Below are 19,446 nucleotides of genomic sequence, written 5' to 3' on the forward strand. Positions count from 1 at the left end.
ACATTATAACGCCCCGACGGCTGAAAGGGCGAGCATGTTTGGTGGGATGCGGATTCGAACCCGCGACGTTGTATTACTTAATGTTAAATGTACGCTTTATTAGATTTAATACTTGATAACTTCATTCCGCTAGAAACATGTAATAATCGTTGCACTATCAGGAAAGAAAAACTCCGTCTAAAAATGCTAATATCAATTATTATAAATTTTATGTCTACCATATATATGATTACAGTTTAATGCGTTATTAATATGCCAAATGGTCTGGTTTATAAAATTATAATTTTTAGCACTCGTTATAAGAATGTTCACATTTTATGAATTTAAATTTTGATTAAACTAAAGATTTCCCGACACTAACAAGTTTTAATGAAGTCATTAAATTTCATTTTTTATTAATTTGTCAATTCCTTTCATTCTGTATTAATTAAAAACTAATTTTTTTTAAGAAGAGGTGGGTATAAAAGACAAACAAAAGTACAAATATGTCATTAATTTCTGATGTTTTTCCTGCTCTTCAGTGTCGCAACAGAAGGTTGACAAAATTATATTAAAACAACTTTGATATCCAGGTCATGTAACAACCATAGCCGATATAAAGTCGCGATGGAACGAGGAACGACATGTACCAGAATAACATTTTAACATTGTTTAGCGTTTCGTAGGTAGTGTAATACTACCGAAATTTATTAGCTTTATGAAAAAGTATGTAACAGTCCTTTCCGACGAAAAATATACAATCAGATCATAAAAGTGTGCTCAGATTGCGTAATTATAATTTCCAAGATGGGTACATCATTTGTTCTTAATGGCATTGGAAAACATAGGAACCTGATCAGGTTGGTGTGCCAGGACCATTCAGCAAGAGAGCAGCACCAAGTCGCACCCCAGCATGGTAAGCATAGTGCAGCGTCTTGTAGTAGGTGAGAATCCATGAATACAAAGGTCACTGGCACAATCCAATTATATGTATGTCCCAGGCAACATTACAATATAATCAACAATAATCTCAGTCTGGGAAAGTAAAACAAGGCACAAGTACACGTGTAACTTTCACGTGGTATCCTTTTAACTGTCCAGTATTTCAAGATACTGGAGAATGAAACGGGTGTTAAGTATCCATGCTATTTGATACAACAACATATCAGTTAAGCCGCTGGATACAGCGACTGTGGATTTCAATGCAATCAGACTGTTGAAATGAGCACTTGCAAACCATCATTCTGGTACACTATATGGCTTATGAAATACAATTAAGGGGGAGAGGTATGCTTTGAACATGAAAAACTTATAAAAGAGCATTTGCAATGGAAACTACAGGACCATTGTCAAGATGCACGGACGTCAGATAGGACACGATTGGACGTGGCACAATGAGATGTAATGACGTTTTAATATTATGTACTCAACCTATGTAGTCATAGCAAAATTTAATCCACGACGAAAGTACAGCGCAGCTGGGCTAAACTGTAGATATTTAATTTTTTGTATCTCACCTGTCATAAGTAGGTGATAAATTATTTAATTCAATGTATTATTCACGGCCTAAACAAAGCAAAGTTAATAGACTGGGTGTATAAGAATATACTATCACTTAGCCATTATTGAAGTGCATGTAAACATCAGAGTTTGTAATTTAGGAATTTTACATAAATTAAGACAGTTGTAGAACTAAACTTTGTTGTTGTCACATCTGTATTTATCGAAACCAATAAGGCCTAGCATGGCCTGATGGTTAGGTCATGGGTTCAAAGCCCCGTTGCCAAACATGGTCGCCCTTTCAACAGTGGAAGCGTTATAACGTGATGGTTAATCCCATTATTCGTTGGTAAAAGAGTAGTTCAAGTGTTAGCGGTGGGTGTTGATGACTAACAGCCTCCTCTCTAGATTTGTACTGCTAAATTATGGACGGCTAACTGAAAAGGAGATGAGCGCCATCAGGTAAATATCTGCCTGAGAATCAACAATGATGCACCAGCATCTAAAGTGTCCGAACAGCCATAAGAGGCCTCGGAAGTAAAAAAATAAAAACAATAAACCTATGTACTCCCACTTATGTAAATTAATTCGGTTTAAGGTCATTTGCAGCCTGTTTTTAACAATAGTGTCATTTTAATACCTTTAGTTCTTTTGTATATTCTTTATCATTATAAAAGGTAGTAATTTTTTAGAAGATGATATTGTTAAAGATTGCACTCAAAATCTCAAAATCCTCCTTTTCTCATTCTAAGTGACTAAACTACTTTATTTTGTGATGCAAATGAGCCACATTGAAAGATAACCGCCGAATAAATATGCATTAACCTTATGAACACCCCTATACAGTACAAGTCCATTGTATAGTAACACACTAGAAATTGCATTATCCAACAAAATTAAAACAAAATAATATGTTTTGCTACATCAGCTACTCAGTGAGTGCTTTATAAGGCCCATACTGACGTAATGACGGCAAGATATCATTCAGTCTTGACGAAGGGATTCAGATGTATCATAGGTCACGTGAAGTGTGGACCTAAAGGGAGAAAAACTCAAACTATGACCATATATATATATATATAATGAACTAAGAATATACATTCAAAGAGTTAAATATCTGTCAATATGGTTTCATTTGTATTAAATGTTATTAACTGCAAACGCTTTGCACCTGATCATCCCCCCTTTCCATAATAAATGTTCAACTCTACAGTTTCCATGGTTGTCTGTAGTCATTGATAGTGGGTTTATACTATCTGAAGAGGGCAATATCACACTCACAAGTAAATCAACCTGGGGATAAGATGTATAGCGTGTGGGTCATTAATAAAAGATAGGTCTTCTCCGTGCTAAGAACCAGTACCGCCATATTTGATGTAAGATATGTTCTCTCTGGATTCGCCATAAGAATTAGAGTAGCCCACCTTTACTAGCCTAGTACTGCTTGTATTGCGCTAGACAATAGATATCTCGTTTTTGTATCTCACCCTGACACACTATATGGCTTATGTAAAACAATAAAACGGGTATTAAGTATTCGTGCTATTCAAACAGCATAGTGAAAATTAGTTCATAAGGTATTTTCTGGGTTTCAAATGACACATTAGCTCACAAGACAAGCTTCCATACCTGTAAATGTTCAAAACACTGCAACAGTCATTAATGACACTTTCAGTGAGCCGGACGATGTCTAAAGATAAAATGTGAGCACTTACAGTACACGGTATGTGAAGTGTGACACTTTTATGGTTGAATTATTTAAAAGCAGTTTTGTGACCATTTTGTAGTTTAGCTGTATTATTTGGTAATTCATTATTATATAGCAGGATGTAACGCAGTCATAGTTTGGTATTTTATAGCCCATTCTCTTTATAATATAACATAATGAAGTAATATTAATTGCTAGCCCATCTCCTGCACAATAGAACGTATATTTTTTATATGATCTCACTTAAAGAGACTGTGATATATGTTAAAGTTTTAAAAGGAACATGTTATATCTAATATGCATGATTCAGCCGTAGAAGAGTTAAAGTTGACGGAAAGAATCAACAATTTTCTTATAATAGTTGTTAATAAGGTACCGTATGTATATTACGGTCCAATTTTTATTTGTACCTTATGAATCATAAGTTATGATACTTTACAAGATAGCAGTTATCTACTTCTTTCTATATAAATCTGTGTGTGCTTTATTTCAGTATTTCTCTTGCTAAATGTTTGCTTGATATTACTTCATATTATTTCAGGAAAACCTAATTACAGAGAAAAACCAAAACAAATCATCATTTGACATGCAAATTCCAACCTGTTGCACCTGTAGTCATCCAAAGACAAATGATCAGCCCAAACCGCTTCAGCAGAGCTTTGTCCAGAGCTGTGCTTGTCACAACATGATGTCATGGGCAGGAAATCTCATGCCTTGCTGGGGAAGTGACGCTCTAGATGATAAGAATCAACCTTCTAGCTCTGGTCAACAGAAGCACGAACTCAGAAATGTCGTCGAGATCCCTGTGTGTGCTGAACCTACGAAAAGACCTGTTGAAGTAGTTCTTGTGGGTGGCAAAGAACCACAGCATATCATCTTGAACTCAGAGTTACAAACATATCAACTCGACTCATCACTTCCCCCTGAAACTAATAGAGTGAAATCTAGTGAGAGCTTAGCAGAAACGAAGAATATCGTAACCTCAACTGAGAAAATATCACATATCCCAGATGCTTCCATTAATTATGTAAATTTTCAGAAACCGCGAACCTCCAAAAGTGGTGAGAAATATAAAGTCATTAATGAATTTCGAGACTATGCTAACTTGGATTTTATTCAGTCTTTGCAGTTATACGAAAATTCGGCGTCCGTTTTGGTCGGCCAGCCTTATGACGATGAGCCTGTTGTAAACAAGGCTTCTGTAGCCCTCTTGAATAAAGATGATAAAACACACTGCTCTACTGAATGTGATGGAAAATGTCAGGTGTTTTCAGATAGCAAGTCATCTTCAATACACGATAGTGAAAGTATTTATGAAATGATGTCATGCCAACACATAACGTCTCATCCACTTGAGTCACGTGTTGATAATTACTTACCAATGGAACCTGTGGATCCTTGGAAATCTCTAATTTCAATTACTTCAATATCAAACCTGGACCTTGTTAACGCTGAAATAAATCCTTCTGATACCCCCAGTAAAGCACAGAGCACGCAAGAAAGTTTACCCCTTAGACCTTTTATGCCCTATTTTCTACCGAATAAAGTTCCAGACTTAGAGCAGGAAAATGTTGAAAAATCTAAAGATGGGAGTGAACTTTGTACTCCAGGAAATCGTCTCATAAAGAAAAAAGGTTTAATTCCAGAAGAAGTCTTTTTTCGGGCTAGTCGATCAAGCTCCTTGGGTAGTTTAAAAAAGAAAGTATTAAAGAGGGAAAGATCTAATTCTATTGAGAGTCGAGAGAACGCTTCTGAAAGTAGAGAAGGTTCGTCTCGCCAAGTAGAAGTATCTAAGACTCTCCCAGGAAGAAAATGTTCGATCTTGACTAAACTGACGTTAAGAACAAAGGAAAAGTCCTACAGCACTGATGAAATTTCTCCTTCATCTTCAGTTCCTAATTCTCCTAGTAAGCATTCTTTTGAAAATCTTCACAGGCTTTCGCAGTGTAGATCAGCAGACTGCCTAAAGACGGACGAAGATTCAAAGTTGTCTGAAGAAGAAGACCTAAGCAATGATCCTCTTCCTAATCAAGTAAAGTGTATCGACAGTGGTCAATGCCGACTAAGCATGATTAAAAGATCGTGTAGTGTTCCTTGCAAATCGGGAAGGAATGAAGTTGGAACGAAAATACCAGGGCTTAATGGATTTCGGGAAGAAAGATCACCACCCACTAACATTACAGCTACCACGTGTATACATGGGTCGCTTCCTAGAAAACAAAATCAAGACAACTGCACAAAGGCTTTTTCCACTCAAAGCAGTGTAGACCATTCTAGAAAACACGGAAATTCTGGTTCACATAAAATCTCGAAAAGCGGTCGATGTAGAGACACAAAAGGTAAGAGCTAAGACGTAATGATGGTTGTTTTTAGTATACTATTATTTAATATCTATAGCACAGAAAGATGACCACTGGGGCTGGATAGCTCGAGCACTGTTTCGTAATAATAAAGTGGTGTATTGGTGAACATTTTATACTCATGTAATATTGTTGAAAATGTCAAAACCTGTACACATACACATGCACAACTAGCATTCGGCAAAATATATACTTTAAGAAAGTTCAGAGTGAATGGCACCACGACCAACGAGCCACGCTTTAGTGAAAGCGTAAATCATATAACTGATTTTCTATAAGAAGCAGTAATTAACTGTTGAAAAATTTAACAGAAAAACTTGGCTCAAAATGGAACTTTTGGTTTTATTTGTTTTTAAACTTTAGATTTTTAAGTGCCGACTGGAAATTAGAAATTATAAGAATTACGACCACAAAATTGGAAGAAATTTGTTTATTAATACCTAAAATACATTTCGGCTTTCGCCTTTCTCCAGGGTTAAGTGTTTACTGATATATGTTTTTCACAAGACAACAATACTGAGGTTATTGTGTTTTTAAACACGGCATTCTTTATTCGCTCCCTAGAAACACAACATATAATAGCATTTCAACCACACACTGTTCTGTCATATCGCATGCCGACGACGCGTTTCACTTAATACCAACGCTCATCGGGCCGGCTTGGATACTAAAAAAGTAATAGTGGTCGGAACACTATTTATATAAGCCATTTGTTAGAATAACAACTGTTATCGTTAGACAGAAGTATTAGACTCATTGTATTTTCAAACACTATATTCTTTATTCGGTCCCTTAAGATTTCCGAAAATAAAAGTGTATAATAGTATTTCAACCAATATGTCTGACATATCCATTGCCAATGACTCGTTTCACTGAATATACTAAGGGATATGACATACATAATATGGTTTAAATACTGTTATACACTCTTCTTTTCTAAAAACAAAACAAAAAACATGAGACCAAATACGAAATGCAGTGTTTAAAAATACAGAGTAGTCCAAAATTATCTTTCTTATTTTTAAATTTAGTTATAAACTAACTAAGAAAATACAACCATGCAGTTTTCAATATCTTTTAGCCCAACTCAAACAGTTTTTATTGAGATGTCAGTAGACTTCTACGTTTGCCCCATTATTGGCTCTCAGCGCGTCTAACCGATATACGATTTCAGTCTACGTTCGCTGCAACATGTCCGCAGTTACAGTGGCGATGACATCCATTATACTGGTCTTTAGCTCCATGAAGTTTGCTATAAGTGTGTAATACACAATATCCTTAACATACCCCCGTACTTCTTTCCTGTACTGGCGTCTGTAATTACGCTGAACCACAGTCACTGACTTGGTCTCTGCAAAACAAACAATGCATTGAGCCTTTTCTTGCACAGTTGCCAGTTTTCGGGGTAACACTACTCATTGGATGAAAAAAAAACATAACAATAAAAACTGTTTGAGTTGTGGTACAAGATGTTGAAAATGGCATGGTTGTATTTCCTTTGTTATTTAATTATTAAATTTTAAAATAGGAATGATAATTTTGGACCATTCTGTATAATAAACCTCATACTATTGTCTTATGACAAGTATAATTTATTATAATCACGCTTCGTTAGCTTTAAGAAAAGCTTAATGAAAGTAACTTCATATTTTCTATCTAGAAGGTTCTCTCATTTCGTTAAAATCTTAAATCTAAATGGCGGTCTTATAGGTAGCCTATTACAATGTATAAAATGTTTAACTATGACTACCTTTTAAGTGTTTTAAATACGTTCGTGAAATGATTTATGTAAGGGACGTCCAGTTTATCTGTTACATGTACCAAGGTGCTATGTACATTACTAGGGACGATCAATTTCTTCAATATATGTAGTAAGGCATTGTGTGCATTGTTTCACGTACACGATATTTTCTTGCAAGAAACGGCTATTTTCTCCAGTATATGTAGCAAAGCACTGTTTATATTATTTGACAGACGCGAAATTTTTGTGTAAGGAACTGCAAATTTCTCCAGTGTGTTTAACAAGGCCCTGTGTAAATTGTTAGGGACGGATAATGTATCCGATATATGTAGCAAAGCAGTGTGCGCATTGTTAGAAGCAGCCATTTTCTTCAGTATATGAAGCAAGGCATTGTGCATATTGTTTCGGATAAACTACAATTTTATGGAACAATCACAATCGAAACTATTGTCTCTTGCATGCAGTGGCGGATTTTAGGGGGAGCAACTGCCCCAGTTACCCCCTCGCCGATCTAACACGGGTCTGGCGCCCCCCTTTCTAAAGATGATGTGCCCCTTTTCAAGGGTCATACTGGATTTTTACGGCGAAATATCGAATATCCAGGCAACTTAGCAATCCATTTCGAATAAATTACACAAACGATATCATATTATAAAGCCTGTAAAAGAGAGTATTTGTGTCGCCATGTTCTTCGGGCGCCCTCTATGTGTAGCTATTGCGAGGTTTTAAACCGCGACCTTGAGATAGTGTTGCATGGTACCAACCGTCATTATGTAATGGGAACAGCAGACCTGTAGTTTATGAGATACTATGTGTGAAAGCACTGGTGGATCCAGAACAAATCTGAATAATTGTATTGGGGGCGCCACTGTCACTATGTGCAAAAACATATAAATCGCATATTAGCCTCGAAGCGTATCATAGTATCGTTCAGCAGAAATGCGGCTTAATCGGCTTATTCCACGTGTAAATTTACTAACTTACTTACATGAAAGGTTCAACAGTAGATCGTTTTATTCATTTAGGAATCTGCGTGCTTGTATTCTTGACCCCAATTTAATTTTCTAGTTCCTAATCTTTTGAAAATTTTGTATCATCTTTACTATATTTCTAAGTTGTTTAATTATTATGATTCATCTGGTTATTACCTAAACAAAAACATGCCCAACAGTTTACCACTTGGGCTGTACTCTACTTATACGACGAGGTACCTGCCCGAATACGCGCGACCATCAGAAAATGGGGCTAAATATTCGACTAGTTCAAAAACTAGACAGACTAAAGATATTTGTTCGCTCCATAGGTAAACCTGTAACACTACACAAAGGAAAAAAAAGCTGCTAGAGAAGATCTTAGACATACTTAAATGTTATGAAAGCGAAAATAATACTATGCTTAATAACAAGAAGTTGATGAACAAAATATAAGACAAAGGGGGAAAAGTTCTACCAAAAACATATTCTCCTACATTATCTTGTGTAATTTCTATAAAACTTTGTTTAACAGTTTCAATTTATTTCTTTACGATTTTGCTTTTTAATTTCGACCACTTTGATTTTTACCAATATTAAGACAATTGTATTAATGTGTATTTTATATTTTGTTAAAAAGTACAAACATTTCGCTTTTATCTTTTAGTTTTACCAAATTTATCAGTATAATTTAAACGTGTATCTTCCAAGCTATTTCTTTCCTGTAACATATAAAATATAAAAACAATTTTTCCTTAAATTCTTAACTCAGTGGAATATTTAAGTTACGTTTTCCTGCTCAAGGATATCAAACAATTGTACAAAACTTTTAAAATCTAAACGTATATTATGTTAGCTAACATAATTAGACTTATAAGTCTTTTAAAATCAGCTCTTCTGTTCGAATGAAAATTGTTAGTATTTCTGTCGCACACAATTTTATTGTATTTTACAGTTCAAGCATGGCACAAAACCGAAAAAATAAACTGACAATGACGTATGCTGTACTTTCACTGTTAACCTCAAAATGAAGCATCAAACAAGTGGTTTTGTTGCAAAAGAAAATAAACAACATGTATCAATAAAAAGAAAAAAACTAACTGCCAAACCAGATGTTTTACAAATCCTATTTCGTGGTTTCGATGAAAATTAATGTATAGAGTATGAAAGGACAAAAATATTGTATTTATCAAAATTTATCGTTTGGAATACTCTCATAATGTTCGTTTGGGAGGGTTTTACTGGGGCGATTAGACAGACCTAAACTGAAATATTAGTCGATCAAACAATCTTACTCACCCAAAGAGAAACTAAAGATAGAAAAAAAACAATAATATGGTTATTAATCACTAAGCAACGTTGACTTATTTCAGAGTTATTATTTTGTTGTGTTTTGCTTTGCAGTTTCAAGTTTTATGGTAGAAGTTGAATAAATTGGAATTCAAAACAGCTTATAAGCGTTGATGGCGTACTTGTCCTAATTAAGTATGACATTTTACTCTAAGGAAATCTTTAAAATCATGTTTTCTGAAATAGAACAAGAACTGAAATTTGAAGCTGAACTTCATATTTACACACAGTTAACTCGTAGTTACTGTCACGTGCCATGCAAGTACAAACATCTGTAACATTGTAGTTCACCAAAAAATTAAAAATTGAAATCTAAATCAAAGTTATTTTCAAGTTGAATAATTCATGATAAACCTATATCCATGTATTGAATTGATATTGTTTCTGAAGAGAAAGAGATTCGGTAAATTTCTGTTGTTTTTTGGGCAAGTGTGGACCTTTTACAAAACTATAACTCGCTGAATGTTCGTGTTATATCTGAGAATCAACAGAATGTATTACGTTCTATGGAACGATATTAGTCAGTCAGTTCACGCGGTTCTGTTTATTAATTTGTTTGGTAATTTAAATCATCATGGGGACACACATATTTGAACTAAGTTCGTGATAAAGTCTCCTTAACTATAAAAATCAGAACAAAGTGTTTCTTTCAGTTATTTTAGTGAAAGCTCTCAATCAAACAGATTTTCTAAATATAAACTGTAAAAAAAAACAAGACAAAATATATGATGTTTATCAAAATCCCATTACCTGTTCACAGATTGCAGCATCTATAGTCACATGTTGCCTCCAGACCAACTAGGTGTGCTGGACCTTTCAGCTGCATCCAGTAGCTCTTCTTCCGACATGAGTGATTACATAGAAACGTTGTCGCTGTGCTCTCGGAGCAGCAGCAGTAGCACTAGCAGCTGTGAATACCTAAGGGCTGAAGAAGTATACGCCCTTGCTTATCGTGCAGCCACGATGGGAGTGAACATCCAACAACCTCGTGCTGCCTTAGAACAGATAGTAAACACCTTCCCAACTCGTAACACCAAAGAATGTTCTCAGCACCGCCAGAAGCCTCCTTCCCGACAGTTTCAAGTTCCAAAAACAACTACTACTTCTTCACCAGGCTCCCCCTCGTGGTATTTTGAAGGCTCATACAGTTCTCCGACATCCACTCGACACAACTTTCATTTTGTATTCCCAAAGGATGACAAAGAGCTAAATTATCTTGAAGTTGAGATGGGAAACTCTGAGCCGGCAAGCCCGGCTTTAAAGTCGGAAGTTGTACAATATGCAGAGATTGATCTCTTAGCTACTTCGGCAGCCAAAAAACTCGGTATAGAGCGCGCTCAAGAACGGAAAAACTCTCTTTCCGGAGGAGAAAACTCACAGTCTTAGTTATGTCGGCAAATTTATTAACAAACCGTATGTGGTAAATATGCTCAAGTGTTCTTGTCAGTTTAACTACCATAATTTTCATCGTCTGTACCACATTTAATCGAGAACAAAAACGCCCTTTTTCGACAAATTATTAACTACATGTCTTATTGTTGTGTTTTCAAAGTGTTTAGAAGTTTATCTGTTGAAACAAATATGTAACAACGTTTAACATTCTGCAAGGTTAGTAACGTGTAGAAGAAATCGAAGCTGCTTCCCTTATTCTTTTGTTTATACCTTGACTTACATGTCTTTTTTCATTGTTTTTGTTATTTGGTCTTTGTTGTTGCGTAGAGCAACAACTTAAATACAATTAAGAAAGATTCGTAATGTCTCTTTAATTCTTGAAATGGAACACCTGTAATATTTTTAATCTATAAAAAGTTTTGATCTTTTTTTAAGCTCTTTCGCAAGAAATATCAGAATTCGTGTTATTTCTTTTTATCCCGGGCTTTTTCTTTAAACATTTCGGTTTATGCGCCTTGTAACAAGATTTGTTTTTAATTTGTAAATGACCAATAATTTTATGTTTTAAGATCAATACGACAGCTTTAAACGATTAAAATATACTTACTTGGTTAAAGCAGCATGACGTCGGGTAACTGTTTACTGATATATTGAAAAAATCTGACAAAACTAAGTTAAAACAGCAACATGTTGTTGCTACCTATTAAAATCAAGTGTTAACGTCCAAGTACCTGCTGATGGCTTCCGATTTCACTTGGAAGTCTTCTCTCTTTTGGCAAAAAGCGTTGCAACAGCATTTATTACATATCAGTTTAAAACGTTAATGAATATCAAATTGAAGTGTCTTAAGCCCAGCTAGTGTCGTAGTGGAATTAAACGGCTGACTTGGAACGTTTCAATATGACGCGTTAAACATTAGTGATAACTGACGTCATACCGGTTTCAGCAGATAACAGAAGCGTCACTCTGAAAAATTATTAAAAAAATAATGTTGATATGAGAGTATAGGGTGTTGAGTAGCTCAGTAAGACAATAAGTAATGTTGGTATCAGCCGATAAAACATAGGAAGAAAATGATAGTGTTGGTATCAGCGGATAAAATGCAGGTGAAATTAAGAAAAATAGCAAAGGTGGTATGAGCGGATAAAATTATTGTTGTTTTTTTTTAAGCGCAAAGCCACGCAATGGGTTATTTGTGATATTTCCACTGCATTGAATCGAACCCCGGATTTGAGCGTTGTAAGTCCACAAACTTACCGTTGGGGGACCAGATTAAAGAAAGGAGTTGCTCAGGAAAGCGATATAAATAAGTTTGGTGTCAGTCTATAGATTGTAGGCATTACCCAGAAAGAAGTGATGAAAATAATGTTGTTATTAGTCAAGTAAAGTGTAAGAATCACTCAGAAATAAAAATAATGTTTATATCATCGGAAAAAATATAAGTGTCTTTCAAAAAACCTATACAAATAATATTTATATCAGCGAATAAAGTGTAGGTACCACTCAGAAAAGTAATAAAGAATTGTGATTATATCAGCAGATACGGATAAAGTGTAGGTGTCATGCACAAAAGTAATAAATAATAATGTTTATATCAGCAGATACGGATAAAGTGTAGGTGTCATGCACAAAAGTAATAAATAATAATGGTTATATCAGCAGATACGGATAAAGTGTAGGTGTCATGCACAAAAGTAATAAATAATAATGTTTATATCAGCAGATACGGATAAAGTGTAGGTGTCATGCACAAAAGTAATAAATAATAATGCTTTATATCAGCAGATACGGATAAAGTGTAGGTGTCTCATAGAAAGTAATAGAAAATAATGTTTATATCAGCAGATACGGATAAAGTGTAGGTGTCTCATAGAAATGTAATAGAAAATAATGTTTATATCAGCAGATACGGATAAAGTGTAGGTGTCTCATAGAAAAGTAATAGAAAATAATGTTTATATCAAAGGATAAAGTGAAGGTGACCTCTTGAAAAGAAATAATGAAAATAATGTTGGTATTAGCCGATAAAGTGTAGTCATAATTTAGAAAAGAAATAAAAAATATGTTTATATCAGCGGATAGAGATAAAGTTTAGGTGTTCCTCAGAATATTAATAAAAAATTATGTTTATATCAACATATATGGATAAAGTGTAGGCGATACTAGGAAAGAAACACTGAACATAATGTTAATATCGGCTGATAAATAGTAGACATCACTCAGAAAAAAATATAAAAATAATATTAATATCAACGGATAAAGCGTAGGAATTACTTGGGAAAATAATTTTCATGTTAGAGGGTAAGTTACTGAGAAAAAGGTTGGTTCAGCTGATCAATGTTAACCTTAACTGATACACTGCCGCATAAATATTTTATATGTTTTCTGTTTTGACTAACAGAATCATTATATAATCTTTTAAAGAAGTTAACTCCAAAATTACATTATATAAAGCACGAATGGTAAAATACATAAAATGAATAGCTTTGGTATGATGTTCCAAGATTATACTACAGCTAAGTCAACGATGGAAAATAAGTCCTTACGCGAATGTGTGAACAACAAATACACTCATCTTTAAAACTTTGTGACATTTTCTCTAACTTAGAAAGTGTATTAATTGTGTATTTAATTGGTAATAATTCATCATATACATTGCGACATTTGCTATGTATTTTGTTGTATAAATAAGAAAAAATTGATGTTTGGTAAATGATGTAAAAAGTTATAAAAATAAATAGTGTAAATTGTGACTTCTCTTGCGAAAACACGACTGTTAATGACGTGCCTGTTTAGGTTGCCCTGAAAGATGTGGCAATTCTTGCTGTTCGGAGCTCATATCACAGATTGGATGGAGAGTTTATTTTTGATTGAAGGATAGTACTTAAGTGAAACAAAAACGATATGCAAAGAAAAACGAATGGTGTAAATAGTGAAATATAAAGGGCTAAGACATTTTAAGATATCAGAAGATATACACATCTTTATCGGAAAGTGTTTTTAGAAACTATTTATTCTCTGACTTGTACAATTTTAAACATAAACAGTGAACCGCAGTCTTAAAAAAGAACTTTAATTTTTTTCACAGTTTATGTTAATATTAGTTAAATTCCAAGCCGTACACTGGGTGCCAATTCCTCATCAATCCTTTAAACTGGAATAGGCTTAGCACATACGGAATATATTTGAATTAAAATGTTTGCCAGTAATATTATAATTGCTTTCATTTCATTGCAGTGCTTGCTAACCTAACGGAGTAGAATCAAGCAGGATTGTTTAAAATATTTTCTACAATATACTGCTTACGAAACGTTCCCAATTTTATACTAATTTGTGGCTAAATTAACGTACTATCACCGTATTTTTTTACCAGTAAAACTATCGTAGGTTTTCTTACGTGGTGTCTTAAAAAAATATTTTTATGTACAAACCTTTTTAACTTATTCAGTTGAACTGGTCAGATATGAAAATACCGTCAGTGTGTGTTAATAAAGTCTAACTTATTATTATCATCATTATTACTGTATAGTTATATAATCAGGTATGGGATTGGACTGTTTTCCAAACCCATTAGATAATTAAATTAAACTGTGTAAAGAAGATAAATGAAACTTGTTGTCGATGTATTGTCGTTACGTCAGAAGTAAAGACTGCGGTAAAGAAAACTTTGTATTCCGTTTGTTGTTTTTTTCCCGCTATGTAATTAGAATTCAGAATAAACTGAGAATATGCATAAGAATGGTTTACGCAGTATTGAACATATTGTTTTAGAATGTATTTAGCAGTCTTCAAACTCCGTTTTTTATTGTTTCCAGCTGTTTGGAGATGCAATTATTGAATTGTATAAAAGCTATAACAACTTATTCTTACTTCAACGTGTTCTACTTCTGTCTATTAAATATACATATCCACTGCTAAAAGATATAGTGTACCAAAATAAAAATAAGATATTCAAAACCGTAAGAGATAGCTGATAATGACTATATACACAGTCGTAACACAGCGATTATACTGATTGATATATTTTAATATTTTATCTCAATTACTTTCATATTTCCAAAACCTAAGAGTATTTACACAGAAACTTAAACCTATTTACTGTCTCTCAACTACTAATATTTGGCGATATACAAATTTATTATTACAGTAATTTACTAAAATTTTATTCGTTCGCTACTCTCATTATAATACTAAAGTTGTTATACATAAAATACACCTTATGTATAAAAAAGTAAGATATTAACATGATGTAAGATATTTGCTTCCTCTTCCTTACCCATACGCCTATTTTTTACTTACACAAGTTGCTAAATACCTATCCTATAAACATGTTTATTTAACCTTGTGAATTCCGTTCTTTTTTTCTTTTCACTGACACATTTACTTTTGTCATTTTCTTTCTTCATTAGCTTTGAAGAACGTGTGGTACATATCTATAACGTCCTAAGCTAACCCTAAACGCTGTCTTGGTTGTTTTTTGTTCTTATGTTGTTCTCAGCCCGTAGGTATTAAAGGTTTTGTTAAACCCTGAATATAACACGTGGAATATAAATATATAATGGGTGGAATAGAAGATGGATAATAGGTGAAATAGAAAATAGGTAGCACTTGGAACAATAGAACCGGTTCGGTCACCCTGTTGATTTTTAATACTTATCTCCGATATCCAAGTTTTGAAAGCGTTGCCAGATCTGATGTGTCTTATTAGATAATTTGATCAGTTTTTCTCTTTTTATCAGACCTTTCAGATCAAACTGTATTTTATACTAGAGGTGTTTGGTGGGTATCAGATGTTGTAGAATAGGTTTAACTCACTTAGATTGAACCTCTCAACAACTGAGACGCCCCGCGCGGCCATCAGATTTGTTCAGAAATCTGCGTACCTAACCTGATACGTGAATAGTCTATGTAGGTCACTTAACTGTTTTAATTACTTTAAATACTGTCTTCACATTTTATAAACTTTGTGCATTCAAATACAAAATACCATTCCCAAAAAATATTTGGCACGCGAAGCACGAGTTTTCTCTCTAGTAGAAGATGTGTAAAAAGTGAAATAGATAACACGTGTAGCAGAAGATAGATAACACATGTACCAGAAGATAGATAACACATGTAGTAGAAGATAGATAACACATGTAGTAGAAGATAGATAACACATGTAGTAGAAGATAGATAACACATGTAGTAGAAGATAGATAACACATGGAATGAAGATAAAAATTAAAGGTGTAAACTCATGCTTAACTTCTAAAACATACTCTGATTTCTTAGTTTACACTTCTTTAAATTATGTCTGGAAATTTCGTGGTGTCTTTTAATGTAAAGTAGAAGTATCAAACCCTTTCTTGTTTTTGATGAAAGTCATTGCTTCAGCTCATACAATTCTGATACTTTTACAAGGTTCGCTGCATTTACATATAGTATTGAATCTGTCTGAGCTATAGAAAAACATTCAAATTGTGATTTTTTTATTTCGTTTCTTTTTTTTAATATTTGTAGAATATTCTCTGCATAATAGTTACATTGTTATGACTATATAGTGTTTAACTGTTATCCATATCTTCTGAAGAAGTCCGCCTGGATAGACAGTTTCTGGTGTTTTTCGTAATAGATGGCACTTCGATCGAAAATTTGTCAATATGTGGAAATGGTAGTAATGTGGCTTTAAGTGCCTAAAGTTTTATCTTAGTAAATTGGTTGTTTTCGAGGAATCTGAATAATCCACTACTTTTCAAAATGCTAAAAAGAAACGATGCTATAAAAACAAATTCAGTAAGCACGAAAAGCGATAAACAAGTTGAACACGAACTTCTCACAAAAAAAACGTAATACCAGTACGAAGTATGATGTGATAAAAATAACCTGTTCTGTTTTCAAACATGTATTACACACGCTTTCAAATGCAAAACGTTAAGTAAACAATACATAATAACAACTTAATTATGAAAACAAATGCTTTTAACGTAGCCTCTGATTTCCAGCTAAGAATCAAAGAGAAAGTAGAGGGCAAGGAAAATAGCTAATGACTTATATGAATAAGTGTGGAAATAATTATCATTTAACTTGTGATTTTTTTTCATATTGTTGTTGTGGTTTTGTTCGTTGTTTTGTTTGTTTTTTGCTAAGAATGTTATTGTACAATCAATTCCTCAAATACTTAACAACCTATTTTACTTCATGTATATTAGTTTTTCTGTACATACATATCAATTACAAAGCTACCAACAGTATTAATCAAGAAAATTATTTTTAAAAGGGATTTAGCAGGAACCTTTTCCTATCTGATATTTACTTTCTGTACTCAATTGCTAAGCTTTGAGTTATGTCTTAGCACAATACAGATGGAAATCATACGTTTGCTATATGTCAGTAAATGTAAGAGCTTTGGCATTACACATTTGAAAAATATTAAGTTGTAAATTGGAAATAAACAAATAATTTAAGCCATTCATAAATATCTTCTGATATAACAAGCAAAATCTAGTACGAAAATTTTTATGAGGACTGGAATTTCTTTAAAAATACATAAAATAAGATTTTGTACCAATGTTGTCACACTATATCTTAGAAGCTCTTTCTTCCTGTTTTTAGATAAACAAGCATTGTGTTAGACATATTTTGAACCCATTAATTTATGAGTGAATAATGAATAATTAGATCTAAAATTTGTTAAAAATACTAATGTCATTTGCGGTCGTTTTGTTACAATATTGTAACATTTAGAAAGTCGAGATTTTAAATTTTCATATTTGTATTTTGACAAGATAATCATTAAGGAATTTTAAATATATATATATATATATATATTGGTAATAAAAAAATACCTCTCAGGTCTGACATATTTAGCATAAATGAAATGTAATCCATTTGAATTTAACTTATTACTTTTGAGTTTACTTGCAAATCCACTCAAAATTCTAAAATCGTTTTCTGTTTTTGAAAAAAAATATTTCTTTTTGTTTTGGTTTTTACAATCATTAATATTACTGTTCCTCGGTTAAAATCAAATCTATCTGTACACCATTATTACATGAACTTAACATGTACTCTATAAATCCTTCTTGCATAAATATTTCCATCAATTAATCATATACTAACAGTTTTACCATCAGACAAGTTTAAACAAGAGTTCGTAGTTGCACACATAACCACTTTATCCCATTAACTTAAACATTTGCCAAATAGAGAATGGTTTTTGTTGTTCTTTATGCCACATAATCCTATGCCTATCCCATTCACTCATCTTTTGGTTGTATTGCTGATGCCATTTATTTTGCATAAATCCTATATTATAACTTTTCTTATTACGATCCCTCCAACACATTCCTCTTTTACCTTGTGAATAATTATTAATCTTCCATGGTTGATTACGTTCATCTTTCCATGGGTCATCTCGCCACCAAGGGTTCTGATTCATGTGCCGTGGGTCTTCTTGCCACCATGGGTTAGGATCGTTATCCCACACTTCATCGTGCCATCCTGGTTCAAGATTGTTATTCCTTGGGTTTTCATTCCACCAAGGCTCATGCTTGTTGTTCCATGGGTCCTCTTGCCACCATGGGTCACGGTTACCCATCGGAAGGTTTTGTTCCCAGGTTTCATCTGACAAACCATCTGTCGATCCAGGGTCCTCCCAGTGTCGACTTGGAACAGAATGGCGACCATTTACATATTCTTCCAGTACCTCATCATTTTTGTCCTGATGATAATTATCATCAGGTTCTCTTGCAAAGTTCTGACGAAGTTCGTGGTTGTTTATAGGTCCACTCATACCGTTGTTCGGAGATAAAGATTGACTAACCTGCTCAAAATGTTTTTCGTTTTCCCTTTCATCATCAGTTGGCACTACTTCTTCTCTTCCACTATTAATACTGTTGCTATTTATTTTTCCATTTTGAAAATGGTTGGAACTTTGCTGGGAATCTGTTATGTTTACAGCTTTCTGATCTAATATATCTGTGTTCGAATAACTATTCAAGCTATTTTTAAATCTGTCATCTCCATTTAGAAGCCTTTCTGATATCTGAAAAGTCTCTGGTGAAGCTATATTCTTGTTACCATTTTGTTTAACATTTGAGTTGAGTCTAACAATCATTTCTTGTTTGAGATCTGATTGCGAACCTCGAATGTTTTCATTATTCAAAGTACTACGAACTGATGTATCAAGAAATTTCCTATTTTCGTCAAAGCTTTCTTTAACTCTTTGTCCGTTTCCTTCATTGAGTTTCAGTTTGTTTTTATTACTACCTCCAACATTTTCTTGCGTTTGACGAAAAATTTGCTGTTCACTTGCAGGATTAAATCGACTGCTAAAATGGCTATTACTTTGGAAACCACGAATTCTTTCTAGATTTCGCATTCCATGAACTTCACCCAAGCCAGTTTCTAGTTTTTTTTCTTGAACATTATTTGGAAACATTGATATTTTTGGTTGCTCTGATG

At 33.6% G+C, this 19,446-nt stretch overlaps 1 protein-coding gene across 1 annotated transcript in view; it reads left to right on the forward strand.

Moving 5' to 3' along the window:
* LOC111085432 overlaps window positions 1-11,242 on the forward strand; it is a 172,727-nt gene extending 161,485 nt beyond the window's left edge. The window contains exons 8-9 of the mRNA XM_022383944.1: window positions 3,729-5,526; window positions 10,370-11,242. Coding sequence (XP_022239652.1) covers window positions 3,729-5,526; window positions 10,370-10,995 — 2,424 coding nt within the window. The 3' untranslated portion in view covers window positions 10,996-11,242. The remainder of the gene's footprint in view (window positions 1-3,728; window positions 5,527-10,369) is intronic.
* Window positions 11,243-19,446: the final 8,204 nt, after the last annotated feature.

The sequence above is a fragment of the Limulus polyphemus genome, unplaced genomic scaffold (genome assembly GCF_000517525.1).
Source record: "Limulus polyphemus unplaced genomic scaffold, Limulus_polyphemus-2.1.2 Scaffold385, whole genome shotgun sequence".
In the NCBI taxonomy this organism is placed as follows: Eukaryota; Metazoa; Arthropoda; class Merostomata; order Xiphosura; family Limulidae; genus Limulus; species Limulus polyphemus.